The 17,102-nt window shown below is 34.6% G+C and overlaps 1 protein-coding gene across 1 annotated transcript in view; it reads left to right on the top strand.

The window, feature by feature from the left end:
* Positions 1-1,217: 1,217 nt before the first annotated feature.
* Positions 1,218-17,102, top strand: part of LOC107018143 (exocyst complex component SEC6) — a 17,519-nt gene continuing 1,634 nt past the window's right edge. The window contains exons 1-22 of the mRNA XM_015218533.2: positions 1,218-1,595; positions 2,352-2,390; positions 2,614-2,702; positions 2,782-2,872; positions 3,467-3,556; positions 3,652-3,731; positions 4,268-4,360; positions 4,466-4,492; positions 4,717-4,824; positions 4,929-5,091; positions 6,216-6,271; positions 6,988-7,096; positions 8,204-8,344; positions 8,433-8,612; positions 9,739-9,822; positions 9,921-10,007; positions 11,424-11,468; positions 13,679-13,757; positions 15,193-15,262; positions 15,478-15,565; positions 15,666-15,755; positions 16,755-16,871. Coding sequence (XP_015074019.1) covers positions 1,467-1,595; positions 2,352-2,390; positions 2,614-2,702; positions 2,782-2,872; positions 3,467-3,556; positions 3,652-3,731; positions 4,268-4,360; positions 4,466-4,492; positions 4,717-4,824; positions 4,929-5,091; positions 6,216-6,271; positions 6,988-7,096; positions 8,204-8,344; positions 8,433-8,612; positions 9,739-9,822; positions 9,921-10,007; positions 11,424-11,468; positions 13,679-13,757; positions 15,193-15,262; positions 15,478-15,565; positions 15,666-15,755; positions 16,755-16,871 — 2,055 coding nt within the window. The 5' untranslated portion in view covers positions 1,218-1,466. The remainder of the gene's footprint in view (positions 1,596-2,351; positions 2,391-2,613; positions 2,703-2,781; positions 2,873-3,466; positions 3,557-3,651; positions 3,732-4,267; positions 4,361-4,465; positions 4,493-4,716; positions 4,825-4,928; positions 5,092-6,215; positions 6,272-6,987; positions 7,097-8,203; positions 8,345-8,432; positions 8,613-9,738; positions 9,823-9,920; positions 10,008-11,423; positions 11,469-13,678; positions 13,758-15,192; positions 15,263-15,477; positions 15,566-15,665; positions 15,756-16,754; positions 16,872-17,102) is intronic.

Genomic DNA, 17,102 nt, shown 5'->3' on the forward strand with positions numbered 1-17,102 from the left:
GGGGTGTGTGCAGTGAGAAGATGATGAGTGGGGTGAGATATTTAAAGGTGATTCAATCCATTTTTGTTATTATTTGGGAAGAAATTCGGCATTCGGTATTTCGGTTCGATTTGATTTTTTTTTTTGGTTTTTTCGGTTTTCGGTTTTTGTAAATTGCGTACCGAATACCGAACCGAAATATTTCGGTTCGGTTCGGTTTTTGTTAATTCGGTTCAGTTTTTATTAATTCGGTTCGGTTTTTTAATTTGGTTTTTTAATGGGCCTGTTTAGTGGGCTTTTTAAAATTTTAAACTTTATAATTTTTTCAATTTTTTGTTTGATTTTTCAACTTAATAGGCTAAAAAGTAAAAATAGACAATAAATCAAAGAAGTGCATTACTAATTTACTACCAAATTTCAATATATCAATTATTCAAATCTTCAATATGTCATTAGGCATTAACACCGCAAATTTTAAATTCACAATATCACTAAAACACACAATTTGAAATTCACAATGACACTAAAACAAAAGTTGCATTGTAGATTTGTAGTTAATGTCTTCACAAATACAACATAATAACAATCTAACAAGTAACAATAAAGTCTTTCATGAACTCATAATAAACAATAATAAGCAACAAACAATGTATTTTGAACTTCTTGTATTAGGGTTTCTTATTTTTTTTAAAAAATTTATTTAATATTAATAATTATTAAATATAATATAATTTATAAATTATAATATAATATTTCGGTTTAAACTGAAATACCGAATTTCAAAGTAATATGTACCAAAAACCGAACCGAAATACCGAAAATATAAAAAATTAAACCGAATACCGAACCGAAAACCGAAACACCGAAACGTAAATTCTGAAAAATTTCGGTTCGATTCGGTGTTTCGATTTTCCGGTGTTTATGCCCACCCCTATTTCATCTATCTATTGACCATTTTTTAGAAAAATAATTGATAGTTTATTATTTAAGAATTATTTTAAGAAAAATAACAAGTGCCTTCATTTAATTATTTAATTTGACACTTTACACATCATTCGCAAGTAGCATACGCTCACCATCATATTTATGTTGAATGTAAGAAAGTGTCAAAATGACATATCAAGACCTTACCTCAAGTGTCTAAATTCAAATGTTTGATGCCAACTTTAGTGAATTTTCGATAGATTAGCCTTAAAAAAAAAAATTAAATATTTCGAAACTCATGCATATTTTACCTTTTACCAAACGTAATTGCAACATCTTTGAATAGTCCAAAATGTGAAACCCATTACAATGGAACCCGACCCGATTTGCAGAAACTCTTCCTTCTCCATTGAAAAATCGAGCTGGATTATGCACACTCTTTGAATCAACCCTTCGAAGGTCTTTTCCTTCGAGATCCCTATATACTCCATCTTCAATTTCAATTCAAACATACAAAATTTTCTCAGTGAATTAAGCTGTGAGATTTGTAAATAGTTGCGAAAATGATGGCTGATGATCTCGGCGTTGAGGCGAAGGAAGCCTCCGTTCGTGAGGTCGCTAAGCTATTGCCTTTACCTGAGCTTTTACAGTCTATTTCCTCGATCAAAGCCGATTACATTGCTCGTCAACAGGTTTCATATAGATCCACTGCTTATTTTTTCCTTTTGTTTGTTTTACGGTGAAATTTTGAGTATGTTGTGAAGTTTTTATTTGTTCTGTCTAGGGAAATTTATCGTCATTTGTAGTTCAATTGTGTAGAGGAACTGTTATGAGTTGTTGACAGTCTTTTTGAAGTAGATAGTGGTTGAGCAATACGAATTTTGGAGATTGTTTCTTAATTCAAGTTTAAATTGAGGAAAAAATGTATTGTGATCAGGAAATTCTTTAAGAGCTACCTTATGCATCTGGTATCAGATGACTTGTCAATTTTTTTTCTTTTTTGGTTGCCACATAAATGTGTTGCTTTGAACGTTTAGGTTTGGTTACTAAGTCGTTCTTCCTGTATTTCAGTTGCTTCTTTATTGAAAATCTAAAAGTAATGTAGAAAATGTCATAAATACGATGGAATAAATTTCAGCTTTTGATATGTTGTGGTAATCTGTTAAAGTGATTTAATTACCTGCTAAAAGCAATAGGATTTTTTCTCGTGATTATAAATGAGTTGTTGATGGATCTTAACTGGCTTTCTTAGCCTCGCATAGTTTATCACACATTGTAATAACATGAAGGTCCAATTTTGGCTGATGCTGTTGCACATGGTCATGTTTATTTGTGGCTTTGTTGTAGAGAGGCTTCTTGTTTCCTCATAGTTTCAACTTAGTGGTCGGAACTTAATTTGAACTGCACTACAATTACTTATGATCTGGTACTGTTTCATGTTGGATCAGGCAAATGATGCACAACTTAGTACAATGGTCGCTGAACAGGTATGTGGATGCTTCAACTTAATGTTTAAACGACACATTCTGATATTTTGATAATGCTATTGCAATTTCTTCTGTTTTTTGCTGTATTTTACTTGGAAAGCTTTTGAAGCTCTAATTTCCACCTTGTAATTTTTTCTTACATGGAGAGAAATGTTTGATATGAAAAACATTATCTGTATCCAGATACTAAACTCTAGCTGCTGCATAATTTTCTGGAATACAGGTTGAGCAAGCTCAAGGTGGTCTGCAATCACTTTCTTTATCTCAGAAGACTATAAATCAGCTCCGAGAAAACTTCCTTTCTATTGAAAAGTATAATAATGATTCACTTTTGTAGTTACATATGTCATTATTTATTGAGCTTGAGCTTAGTTCTTTCTTCTTGAACCAGGCTTTGTCAAGAGTGCCAAACTTTAATCGAAAATCATGACCAGATAAAAATTCTCAGTAACACCAGGAATAACTTGAACACTACTCTGAAGGTATGTCTTTCTCGTAGCTTTTTGTTCCTAGCTTTTAGGTAAAGCAGGTAAGTGAAATTTTTATATGATCTTTTCCTTCAAGCTGATATCTTCTATCAAATTACGCTACACTGTCGCTGCACAGTCAACTGCACAATGTCATATAGGTTGCTAGTACTTCTGCTATTATTAACTCTGCTTGTGCACCTAACATTATTTATTTCATAGGGCATTCTGCCTATTTTGTAACAGTAACTTAGGAGCCGTTTGTTTGTGGAACTTTTTTCTTTTCGTTTTTCTCCAAAGTAACGTTTGGTTATACATTTGATGGTTGAACTGATTTTTTGAAAATGAATTTCAAGTTTGAAAAAGTGATTTTGACAAGTTTTAAAGTGAATCTTTTCCACTCACAAAAATTTCAATTTTTTTCAAGTCAACTACATGTCCAAACACAGCTTCAATCTCCAAATACACTTTTTCAACTTAACTTCAAATAGTATTTTTCAAATGTCACATTTTCATGTCCAAAAGCTTACTTAGTTTAGTCCAAAAGCTTGGTACTCTATGATGCTTCGCTGATTCTCAATCCATATATAATCGCTTCTTCTCTGGTAGGATGTGGAAGGGATGATGTCAATTTCGGTAGAGGCGTCTGAAGCACGGGATTCTCTTAGAGATGATAAGGAACTAATTAACACCTATGAAGTAGGTTCTTCTCAGATTTATCACTTTCTTAATCATCAACTCTCTCCCTAGTCCTGCGCTGATAGTCCGGTGCATCCAATTTGAATTTATTACAGAGGTTAACTGCTCTTGATGGAAAGCGAAGGTTCGCGCTAGCTGCTGCAGGGTCTCATAAAGAAGAGGTTGGTAGACTAAGGTCAGTATCTTCTTTTTACTTAACTGCATGTTCATTTAGGTATGAATCATAGAATAAGACCCTCTTTTCTGATCCCATAAATTTTAAGTTTGTTCGACTGTTCACATTTTCCCTGTGCTGCTTTTGGTTCTTGATATATCTATCCAGTGCAAGAAAATCTAATCGAACCATTCATGTTGGAATTTGGATAAACACACTCAGAATTGCTGCAGTCGAGGGCTTGCAGCTCTCTTTATGGAGAAAAGTAGTGACTGTCAACTTAGACGTGCTAGTTTCAATTTCTCAATAGCTGATGTAGTAAATTTTGATGATGACGGAACGTTCCAACAACATACCATATCAAAAAACAGATAAAGGAAGAACATTGCAGTGACATCCGAACAATTATATGCTACTTAAACTGTGTGTGCAGTGAATTGCTAATTATTATAGTAAAACATATAAAAATGCTTTTAATCTACTGATTGTTAGAAGACCTCTTACTTGTTGGCATTGGAATATGACCATCTTGATTTGGAACTTCTGAAATTTGTCAGAGAATATTTTGAAGATGTGGATAGAACATGGGAGACGTTTGAGAAGACACTGTGGGCCCATATTGCCAATTTCTCCAAACTGGCTAAGGATAGGTATTCTTTATTGGCATCTTCTAGTTTGTGCTGAATCTCTTAAATTTCATTTATTTATTTTTTAAATTCTGATTATGATAATTGTTTGTTTGGCATAATTTGCAGCCCACAAACACTCGTCCGTGCTATAAGGTATGTTAGCTTAAATGGAAACTTTCATGGTCAATGCTGAGTTGATTAATAAGACATTTGTTTCCATTTCTTATTAACGTACTTGTACTGTGTCGGAGCTGCCCCTAATATGCCATTAATCTTGACGTATATTGCACATATACAGTGTATAGTACCTTCATGCTCATCAATACATGTTTCATGTATCCACGATCTAGACTGATAATTTATTCACCCTTATTCAGGGTTGTTGAAATGCAAGAAATCCTAGATCAACAACTCGCAGAAGAAGCAGCTGAGGCTGAGGGAGGTGGTGCTATGGCATCAGTCGCAAATCCTCGAAGAAATGCCAAGTAGGTGCTTTATCTTGCCTGATTTGTGCTTTGTTTAACTTCGTGCGTGCATCAGACATGTAAAAGTCATCAATTTGTATTCTGATTAATGTATTGGCCTGCAGAAAAACAACTTCTTCTAAAAATCTCACACAGCAGAAGTTGAAGGTTCAGGGAAAAGGCTACAAGGACAAATGTTATGAAAGTATAAGGAAGTCCGTTGAAGCACGTTTTGACAAATTGCTCGATGAGAAAGACCTTAAAACAGCTATAGAGGAAGCTAGAGTGGTTAGAATATCTGCTTTTACATGTGGTCGTCTTTAACTTGCCTGCATTTAGAATTTAAAACTGTTTACTTCTCCAAAGACAATGTTTATAATCGACAAATTGAAAGATAATGGTTCTAAAGTAGACTTTGATATGGTTAAAGAAAACATATGTTCATCTTTTATGAAGTCTTTCTATCAAAACTCTTGATGCTTATCAAGGACCTCGTTGCCTTTCATGTATAGTCATACATGTTGACACAAATTGTCCCCATTTTTCTTCATCTTTCTGACAAAAACCAAGCTTTCCTGAGCACGTGCCCCATTTTAGTTGCTGATATCACGCTTCCCTAACTAATGTCTTGTTAACGACTCAACTAGCTTTCTGATGGAGCAGACATTGAGTGATTTGACACATTTGGCACCTGTAGGTCTTAGACTATCATTTCTCCCCAATTTGGCACACCTTTGTTATCTTGTCTTTTTTGAGTTCAACTGCCATCATTGATCATGCGAAAGAACTGCTTGAATTGAAAGGCTGTTGTCTCACCCAATCAGTTATAGGAAATGGTCCAGGAACACCTTAAAGGATTTACAAGGGATACTGCAATGAGAAGAAAACTAAGGAGAAATGGAACTCTGGGAGAAGACGCACAATTGACTACACTCCTTAAATAGTGAAATAGCAAACAATCAAAGACAAGGGTGGATGTGATGATACAAATAAAACATATGTTGCGAGAATTGAGTTCTTATCTGAATAGTAAACAATTAGAACCCTTTCCATGGGGGTGCATGTCATGCTTTTCTTTTTAAAGCCTTTTGGTTTGAAAAAAATCAAGATGCTTTTCTCCGTAAGACATGTCATGATGGGTTTTAACATATTATATCAACACATTAATTTGTTGAGAAGATGATTAGATAAGGCGTTCTTGGAATTGATCCCCATTTGTTTCTTTGCTTGATAAAGAAAGAACATCTGTAAACAGTAGGAGGAAGAAATCAAGGTGAGAGATACATCCTCCTGCCATAGATGAATGACAAAGTAGAGGAAAATTAAACTTTGCTGTGATATGTGTTTATTCTCATAATAATTGCAGTTATCCTTTCTTATTTTGGTTTGACATGCAATCTCATCAATTTCAGATAGGAGAAGAGCTTGGAGAGATATATGACTATGTGGCTCCTTGTTTTCCTCCAAGGTTCGTCCTATGCCTTTACACATTGTAATGTCATTTTCTTTTCCATTTGTCGGGAACAACTAGATTAAAAAATAACCTCCTACACTACTCATACTCTTAAGATTGTCCTCAGGACATTCCCACTATCTCAAATTTGATGTTGTATTCATCAGAGAGTATGTTGGAAGTTTCTTCTCAATTTTGGAGATTACTTGGCAAAATAACTCTTCTTTAATCAGGAGTCCCGTGGATAAAAAATGAAGTCAATTTTTGGCCCTGTTGTATCCATTATATTACTGTTGTAGTAATATACAAAGTTAACCTGTTCAAAAAAAAAAAAAATCTCATCTCTAACATTAGTCACAATCTGAAATGCTTCTCATTGCTATTAATTGCTTTCTATGACTGCTGAAGTATAATTTTCTGAATTACTCAATGTTATATAGTCGATCAACATGATGTGATGTTCTTAATATTTTTGTTGATAAGAGAAGTTTCTCATGCATCTTGTCGGTACAATTTTCTTCAAAAGCTTTTTTTAGCTGTAAGCTACTGCTTGTGCTAAATAGGTCTGAATTTTGGTCTTTATCATGCAACACTTTCAACTCAGAGGCATAAAAAAAAGGGAAAAAATAACTCAAGAGGAGTCTGTATCCTAATATCTCTTAACACATGATCTACTTATGTTTCTTTTCCATATGCAAATCCATTCTAACTTATTCTTTATATTGTCTCAGATATGAAGTTTTCCAGCTCATGGTAAATCTTTATACAGAGAGATTTGTTCAGTGGCTGAGAAAGATGAGTGATCAAGCTAATAATATGACAAATATAGAGATTTTAAAGGTAATGCAATGTTAATCATGTTGGCATTTTCTTTCTGTTGGATTATTTTGGCATGAGATTCTGTTATTTGTTTGATTAAAAGTTAGAGAATATAGAGATCTTATAAAATATTGAATATGGAAGTCACAAAAAAGCATCTATCAGTTTCTCTAATCGGAAGAATATTTGGTATTAATTCCTATGTTGTGGTCATAAGCTCATCACTTTAAGGTCAAAGTTTGGTATGATTTGTTCAGTGGTTGAGAAAGCTGAGTGACCAAGCTAATAATATGATGAGTATATAGATTTTAAAGTTAATACAACTTTAATCATATCGGCATTTTCTTTTCTTTTCTTTTGGATAAGTTAAGGATTATGCTGGCAGTAGAATTTGTTGTTAAATTAAAAGCTGGAAAATATTGAATTTTAGACACTGTAGAATAGGGAAGTTGTTAAAAAAGCATTTCAACCAGTTATTCCGTATCTAATGAATATTTGACATCAATCCCTATGTTGTGGTCATAGGCTCATAGCTTCGAGTCAAAATTTGGTCAAATATGATTGTTTCTTTTACTACTTGTGGGCTTCTTTCTTTATTTTGACTTTATACAAATTAGGGGGTTCAACTTTTTACCTTCTTATCCTTGCTTGTAATTTATCTCAATGTTACTGGATTGTGCTTCCATTCTTGTAAATTTTCACGGGTAGTGCTATAGCATCCAATTGTTGCCCATGGGGCAGTAGTCTGAAGTTCCTTATCCATGTTAACTGTCCACTTAATAGGCTCATGGCTCAGTTTTGGTTCTTTCAACCAGTAATAAATTTCTATCAAGAAAAAGACAGTCAAGTATAAGGGTTTCACTTTGGTTTCCTATCCCCCTCTCTGATTCTTTTGGTAAAACTGGGCTGCTGTGTCCATGAGCTACATAATTCTGCAAAAGCGAAGTTCAGTTTCCTGGCTCATGCATAATTAGCTATAACCACTTCCCATCATCATTTTAGCATGAAGATATTCATCTTCCAATAATCTTTTTTTATGGGTGAGCAAATGGGTTCTCTCCCCCTCCCCCCTTTTCAAGAGATGTTGCTGTGATTCAGAATTGAGGTGTTTTTGAATCCATGAATTAGGTAACAGGTTGGGTGGTTGACTACCAAGAAAGTCTAATTGAACTCGGAGTTGATGATTCTTTAGCTCAAGTTTGCTCAGAGAGTGGTGCAATGGATCCTCTCATGAATGCGTATGTTGAGAGAATGCAAGCTACAACAAAGGTTTAAACTCGATTCATTATCTTTATTGCTTTCATATTTTTTTAAGACATAGATAATGCTGACTCTTTCATGTCATTTCCAAATATAGAAATGGTACTTGAATATCCTAGAGGCAGACAAAGTACAGCCACCTAAAAAGACTGATGATGGGAAACTATATACACCTGCTGCCGTTGACTTATTTAGGATTCTGGGGGAGCAGGTGCAAATTGTGCGAGAAAATAGCACTGATGTCATGTTATACAGGATTGCTTTGGCTCTCATTCAGGTAAGTTTGTTGCTTTCATTTTATATTAGGACAGATATTATGTTAATTTTAAGAATGAAAATGTCTTCTTCACCATTACTGGATCATTCTGCTTCAGTCTGTCATATCTGTCTCTCTCTCTCTCTCTCTCTTTCCTCCTTTTCTTCTCGAGACATCACTATCTTGCCTATATACTTAACTGAGAATATTTTACTCGAGGTTGCCTTTTTATCAGAGTGTGGGAGGACTTGTTCTATTTATTAGAATTCTTTCTATTAGGTTTTAGCAACTGGAGCAATTCTTCTGGTATTTCAAGCTTCTAAGTTCTATTGTCTTGCACTCTATTATCAGAGAGTGGGAGGACTTGTTCTATTTGAAATTAATCTATTTATTAGAGATCCTTCTATTAGTGCTCTAGTTTTAGTAGCTGGAGTAATTTTTCTGGTATTTCAAGATTCAAAGATCTATTGTCTTGTATTTGTACTTATATACAATGAATTTAGCTGGCTAGTTCATTATATACATCTACAAGGGAAAATTTTTCAATGCTTTGCATTCTATTGCATCATAATCATGCATGTGTTAAACAAAAAAAAACCCTCAAATTTCTGGAATTTTTGCTAAAATTTTCCTTTGAAGTAGGGCCTGATGGTGCATGGTTCTGTCAGCATTTTTTCTGAAGTAGTTTTTCTCAACAAATTTGTACAGGAGATTCTCAAGTACTTTTAGTTTTTACAGAAAATATTTCATGAGGACTGAAGTATTAATTTGAATTTTGTTGAGAGAAGTAGTTATCCTGAAATGCTTCATCTTTTATATTCTTGCTCAAGAAGAACCATTTTTTTTTCAGTTTTAGTTGCCATTCTATCCTTTGATGAGGGGAGAGAAGGAGGGAATGAATCTTTTGTTTTGATGATTATTGGTTTCCCCCTCTTTATGTGTGTGTTTTTAAGATAACCTGCTTGATCAGACGTCAAAATTCTTGTCCAGAAACTGAAGGGACTTATTCTTATTCTCTCCCCTTTATGATATATTGCTGGTGATCCACTCCATATAAATTCATGAGTTTTTGATTGGCAACAGCTTGATTTTCAGGTTTTTGAAAAGAAGCTTTCTCTAATGATTACTTGATAATGTTGCTTTCCAGGTAATGATTGATTTTCAAGCAGCTGAGAGGAAGAGATTGGAGGAACCTGCTTCTGAAATTGGTCTGGAATCCCTATGTGCAATGGTTTGTAAAATTTGGAATCTGAACTGTTTATTGTGAAGTAGAAAGATCTTTAAATTACCCTGTGCTTACCACTATGCTAAGAGATGGACACCTGGCAGATTAACAACAATCTTCGCTGTTATGATCTCGCGATGGAGCTAAGTTCTAGTACTCTTGAAGCTCTCCCACAGAACTATGCTGAGCAGGTCCTTATTAGTTATTTCCCTCCTCCTTGACTGCTGCGTAAATCTTCTGTGCTTACTGCCCTTTTGTCTTCAATCATCTTGACCATTAGCTTACATCTAGGATTAATCTGATAGGATATTATTCTTTTATGTCGATTTTTTTAAAAAAGATAATAGACTAAGGTGGTTCGTATGTGAATGTCTTTAGTTATTATTGTTAAAATATTGCTGTAGTCTTGTGCATCTTGCTGGTGTTATTATATTTTACTTTTTACTTCTTGGTTAGGGGAATAGAGTCGTGTTCTTTTGATAGGTGTAAATAGAGTCTCATTTATAAGGTAGTAAGGGTGTACAGGAGGACTGGTGTCCATAGCTATAGGAAAATGTTACTTCTGATTCTGATAAAAATGAACCATCTGATCTCACTGAGGGTTGGTAAATACTTGCTGATCATAAAAATTAATTATCAATAAAAAGGATACCATGTAGAAAGATGGAGAGCACAATATTCAAAACATGTCTCAAAGAAACTTACCTTAGAAGTATTGACATTGGGCTGTAACCAAAAACTTAATATGACAACCAATTATGTATGTTTCCAGAGAAAAAATGCCACCCTTTTTCTGCAATAAAAGCCCTATGTTTTCCAGTTAAAGACTCAAGAAATGAAGTGGAAGCACATAAAATTTATCAAACAGTCAGATAACCTCTGCCACAAGCTCTTGCCAAAGAAAAATGGAAATGTGAACGGGTCACATTGCTCTTCTATAACAAATGTAATGATGTAGGTTACTAATCCAGAAAGGACCTACAATCAGAATATCCCGCTTCATGGGAGTAAATCACGAGGCAATGTAACATAGAAGAATCAGAAGTTGGGTGCAGAAATATGAGCATCTATGACGTTTCTTTACCTCTGTGTGAATGTGTGGGCATGTGTGTATGTTTCAATTAGAGATTCCTTCTCACAAGCCTCCCCATTCAAACAACTCCTGCTATTCCCCTTCATTGTCGATGAGAGTGGAGATTCTGCACGGCAGCAGTGGTACAACCTTCATGGCTCGATACTACCATATTTTACGATTAAGATAATCTAATCTAGTACATAGACCAGCTAATGCCTGATGTAGACCAGCAAGTAGTTCTATCTTTGATGTTGTAGACTGTGGTTTGTTTTGAATATATGGTTTTCAGAAATGCTTTGTCAAAGAAATATGGATGTCTGATACGGTTAGAGAGTTCTGCATTCAACTCTTCTTATCAATGTGATTATTTGTTACTTCTTAGTTATTTGGTCTAGAAGTTACATTTCTGGCACTCACATCTAGCTCTTGTCAATGTGATTATTTTTCAAGTCCTAAGTTGTTTGTGCTAAGACTTGCATTTCTGGCACTCAAGTTCACTTCTCTTATATTAAGTTCTTCGATTGCTTCTCAGGTTAATTTTGAGGACACTTGCAAAGGGTTTCTAGAGGTTGCAAAGGTATATTGAAGGCTTCATTTTATGGATGCATGTGACTATAATATTGTTATTAAGTGGGCAACCTATCTCATTTTGAGGATTGATTCTTTTTTCTTTTTTTGCGACAATCTCTAGAGTTATTTCCCCACTCAATTTTATTGAGGAGTTTAAGGGATGGCCTACTGGAAACTAGATATAAGCCAAATGTAGAGATGGGAAAATTAGCCTTTGAAACATGACCCATTTAACCCCCTAAGTTTGGGTGGGTTATTGACCCGACTATTCCAACCCATAAAAATGAGCTTATATGTAGTCCAAATTTACCCATGAGAAATCTTATCAAAATATTATTAAGACATTCTTTAATTTTATGTGTTATATAGCCATAACAAAGAAAATATTGCTTAAGGTTGAAGGTCATCAAAAAATATAGCCATAACAAAGAAAATAAATAGTTTTATTAGGTTCTAAAATTATAAATGAATAAATAAAGCAACTAAAACTTAGTAAAAATTGGGCGGATTGGGTTATGGCTTGTTTTCTAGGCCATTTCAGCCCAAGTAGCTTTTTTGGCGGGTTATTTGTTGACTCAGCCAGTTTAACACCTATAGTTAGATATAGGTGCATTAGTTCGATATTGCTCAAGGCTGAAGGTCTCAAGTCAAGGATCGTAAAATCCATGACATGTCTCTTTCCTGAAACGATATTAAAGACCATGTATTCGTTGAGGCATCCTTTGAGGTGCAAAACATTAGAAAATTGAAGTAGCCTATGAAAATTGTATAACTCATCCAAAATCTCTATCATCCTTTCCATTTCAAGAAAATAGAAGGAAATGATATCATATTGGAAATACCAAAGACTTAAAATTAAGGCTTAGTTTATTATACTTATATCAGGTTGTGTCTTGATAATTTTCTTGTAGTTATATTAGATAGGGTGTTTGACAGGTGTTCTAGGTGTCCTTGTTGTCTGTTTTCGGACTTCCATGCTAGTGTGGGGAAAAGGGACAAGTGTGAGATTTAAAGAACTTCAAGCGTTATGGAACGCTTAATTCTCCTTAAAAGACAAGTTAATTTGCTAGTGTTGGAATGAAATGGACCAGAGCTTATGGATATGGAGGGCTTGCTTTTTTGTTTTTTTATTGTTAGGATATGAGGGCTTGTTTTTGTTCTGCTTAGCTTTGGATTTGGGCATAATTGATGGATTGGTGGACAATAAAGACTTAGCCTCTCAAACCCTACAAATAAAACCAGACCCACACTGCCGCACAGGCGCACACTGCATTTAAAAATCATTACCAAAGTATCCAACAGCCTAAATCCAAAAGCCCTTTTTGGGTAAGCCCAAATTGGACAACCATCAAAGGTGATTGTCAAAGTTTTTGCTCAGATTGCCCCTTCTTCGGTGTGATCTTTATTTTTGCCCCTACTGCTGATTTAATGAAAATTTGTGGGTAAAAATACGATTATAGATGGTCTACTTTTGCTTGGCGTAAGTTTAGAGAACTTTTGCCTTATCTGGCGCAGGTTGTGTAGTATCTAATTCGCTTGTCATAAGTTTAGAGAACTTTGGCCTTATCTGGCCTAAGTTTTGTAGTATCTAATTCACTCGTCATAAGTTTAGAGAACTTTTGCCTTTTCGGCATAGTTGTGAAGTATCTAATTCGCTTGGCATAAGATAGAAAACTATTGCTTGTCTGTCATACATTTTGTTGGAATTAAGTCATGCCTCTTACGACATAGCTTGTGGGTTTTGAAACTGAATTTGTGCCTCTATCGGCTTAAGTTTTGTAGGAACTAAGTCATGCCTTTTACGGCATAACTTGTAGGTTTTGAAACGAACTGAACTTATGGTAGGAATCAAGCAGCATAATTTGTGTTATATATATATTTGAAATAGGATAATTTGTGTTATATTATGATAAAAAATATAAACTTATGCCTAGTGAATTTCTTTAGTTTTTTCGATGTCAGGTATTTTTGGCCTTCTTTTTGTTACTTAAAGAGGCACACTTTAGTGAAAGGGCATTAGTGCAAATGACCTGTAATTGTCAGTGTTTGTTGCTTAGAGGTCTCAAGTCTTGTCTGAACAGACGATATTTGAGAAGGGGCAGAGTAGTGGACTTGACACTTGCGCTGGCAAGAATGGAGAGCGTTAAAGTTTACGGATTAGACTCTCGACTTCCATTTACAAATATCTCATATCTGACCTGCTCTCACTTATTGCAGGAAGCTGTTCATCAAACTGTCAGTGTTATCTTTGAAGATCCAGGAGTAGAGGAATTGCTCGTTAAATTGTATCAGAAAGGTGAGATGTTCCTCAGATACTTTCTTTTGCTAGGAGCTTTCTCTCCATCTGTTGAAAGCATTTATCTCAGATTTGTTACTATATTTCAGTGTAAACTGTTGGATCTACTCTGTCTTTTTGCTATGTTCACAAAGAGATTCTAATCATTTTACGTCATACAGTGTCTCTAGTTGCTTGTATTTTCTTGAGCATTTTGTATTGTTGTCCCAGTTGGATTATTTTGATTGTATACATGTATTTGCTTCTTTTATATTTTTGATAATGTTGTCGTCATGATTACCCATATATTGAATTATCTGCTCAAAGATGAAGAGAAGAAAGCATGACTTGATCATTTCTCCCTGCATGGCTTCATCTCCAAAATAAGTCTCCATCTTTCCTTCTAGTGTCTAAAAATATAAATGCTGACTGTTCTTACTTAAAAAGAGAAAGGTCTGGTTTATTTATGACACAAGGTTATAAATAACACAATTGTTTCATTTGTTCCTCATAACAAACCATTTTTCTATATTACTTTGCAAGACAAAAACCGATACATGGTTTCACATGACAAAATATACAGTTTCAACAGTTATTCTAAAAGAAGTTCGTACTTCCAATTTTAAACTAAAGGGAAAATTACTCATAGGATAATTATTTTGAACTTCCATTTTTGAACATTAGTGTAAGAGAAGTGTTAAATAGTAACATAGAACTGAAAATTACTCGTAGGATAATTATTTTGAAGACATACCACATCAAGATTAAGATAATATAAATATTACTTACGTAATTTGAATTGGTATTTGAAAAACAAATAAGAAAAGTTGGTCGTTGTGATGGAACGATAAAACATTAAGATATTACTAGTGAAATTTAATTTCATAATTCTGTGTGGGGTCATTAGTTGTGTGATTTGGCTTAAAATGTCCTTCATTTCTTTGATAACCAATACAATCACTAGCAGCTATGCATTTTATTCAAGTCCCGGTTTGTCCCCCTTTTACAACCTAGGAATATACATCAATGGGCCTAACGCTGTTTGACTAATACACTTTGTTGGTTCAACTAACAATCAATTCTAATTCGTCAAACTGGAATGTTGAGTTTGGATAAAGGGATTGCTAGAAAAGATGGATGTAACCAATTTGAAACTAACTTATGGAATTTGCCTAGCAATTAATGGTAGGAACAAGATCTGCAACCGTTATAAACTGTTCTGCAACCTAGCAATGGACGCTAGAAGCAAGATATTTCTAGCCACATAAAAGGAGTCTAACCATTACGTACTGTACCAAATAAAAGCCTTCTATTATCTTTGTGCCTATCAAAAAAATGTGAAGCATTCTGTCAATGAATTAATCCAAGTCAGATATTATGCAAGTGATTTAGGTTGTCAATTGTTATAATTTTAAACTCTAGCCTTCACTTGAATATTCTATGTTCTATATCTCAGATTGGCTGGAAGGACAGGTTACCGAGTTCCTAGTTGCAACTTTTGGAGACTACTTCACTGATGTGAAGATGTGAGTTCTCTTCTGTGCTTAACTCTTATAATTGCTTTGAATGGCATGATCATGTTGCTGTGCTCCTCCCAAGGAATTCTTTTTTCTCCTATTCATTTGGGCTATTAAAATATTTTTATGTTCATATGCAGCGGCAGCAACAGTTTTTAATTGAGAGATATCCTAGTATGAGAGACACATATCGTTAACTCATGTGTGTTTCACAATTTTTAAAGGTACATTGAAGAAAGATCATTTAGGCGTTTTGTTGAGGCTTGCCTGGAGGAGTCTGTTGTTGTATATGTGGATCATCTACTTACCCAGGTTTATTTGAAAAGTTCCTTATGGTTCATTTATTTGATACAGGTTTTATTTTTGGGTTGTAACACAATTTCACCAACTATTTTATGTCTCCTCATGGTAGAAAAACTATATTAAAGAAGAAACAATTGAGAGGATGAGGCTTGATGAAGAGGTTCTCATGGATTTCTTTCGGGAGTACATTAGCGTATCTGTAAGCCCAACAACTTTCTTATTGAGCTCTTACTATTACCTGAGATATATTTTAAGTTTTGGGGAATTTTAAAACTCATGCACATATTGCACTTAATTCGTTGGTGAGTGTGGCAAATAGGTATGCACCTCAGCAAATGTGTGCATCTTTTAGTTCTTATCTTATCCCATTTACTTCTGCATTTTCAGAAAGGCAATACTTATCCATATCTGAAAATGCAGAAGTAAATGGGATAGTTTAAGAGATTGGAAATTTTATGTAGTCATGGTACTAGGAAGAAATAAAGGAGTATACTTTACTGAATCCAGTAAATACATGCTACTAGCTGTCTTTTTAATCGTTGGACTAGTTAATTGAGGGTTTTGTGTGGATAGTTTCTTTGCGATCCAACAATGGATGTGTTTTGGTTGTCTCCCCTTTAGTCTTTAGATGTATTACATCTAATTAATGATTTTCTTGTCATCTGAAAAATGAGGTTACATCTAATATATCATTATGATATGAATTCAATCTCAAGCTATTCTAGTGAGATCCTGACATAATTTAAAAGATTATACTGCCCAGAGCTTTGATGTGATGATAAGAGCATAGGCATGTGATGACCTATAAAAAAAGAAAAGAGACCACAATACATGCTTGTGGATTAGCTGCACGTCACTAGTTCGAATCATAATAGAATTGCCTAGTATTTAAGTGGAAAATGATAAATGACAGGCTCATTATGCTCAGAGTTTTGAACCATGCACCATCTGGCCCTTGGGGATTTCTCAGTTATAGAAAAGAATAAGTTTATCCTACTTTTCCAATTGAAATTTATATATCTGCATTACTGGTGCTTCAAATCAAACAAACATGCAGTGTGTGTGTGTTTATATATATGCTGTCTTAACTTTGGTAATTACCAAGTTGTCTTTTTATGGCGGACATTGTATGTCAATGTGACAAGGAGTACATGATGTGTACCGTTGTAACTTATCTCAAATTTTCAATCCACTGCAGAAAGTGGAGAGCAGAGTAAGGATACTCAGTGACTTAAGAGAACTTGCTTCATCTGAGAGCCCTGATACTTTCACACTGGTTTACACAAATATTTTAGAACAGCAACCAGACTGTCCGGTAAGTTTTTTGGACTCTTCTCATCCATGCAGAGATATTGCAAAAACATAAGAATCATTATGAATCTACATCTCAGTTTTTAGTGTGGAAGCAGCTATTTTTTTTTTTTAAAGAAATTTGGGGATAGGGGAAAGGGAAATGGAGAGGGGATTACATTGTGGGGAATCGAACCCTCACCAACAAGGTGGGAGTTCAGGAAGCCAACCAACTGAGCTACTAAGATTCCCCCCC

This window comes from Solanum pennellii, chromosome 4 (assembly GCF_001406875.1).
Source record: "Solanum pennellii chromosome 4, SPENNV200".
NCBI lineage: Eukaryota > Viridiplantae > Streptophyta > Magnoliopsida > Solanales > Solanaceae > Solanum > Solanum pennellii.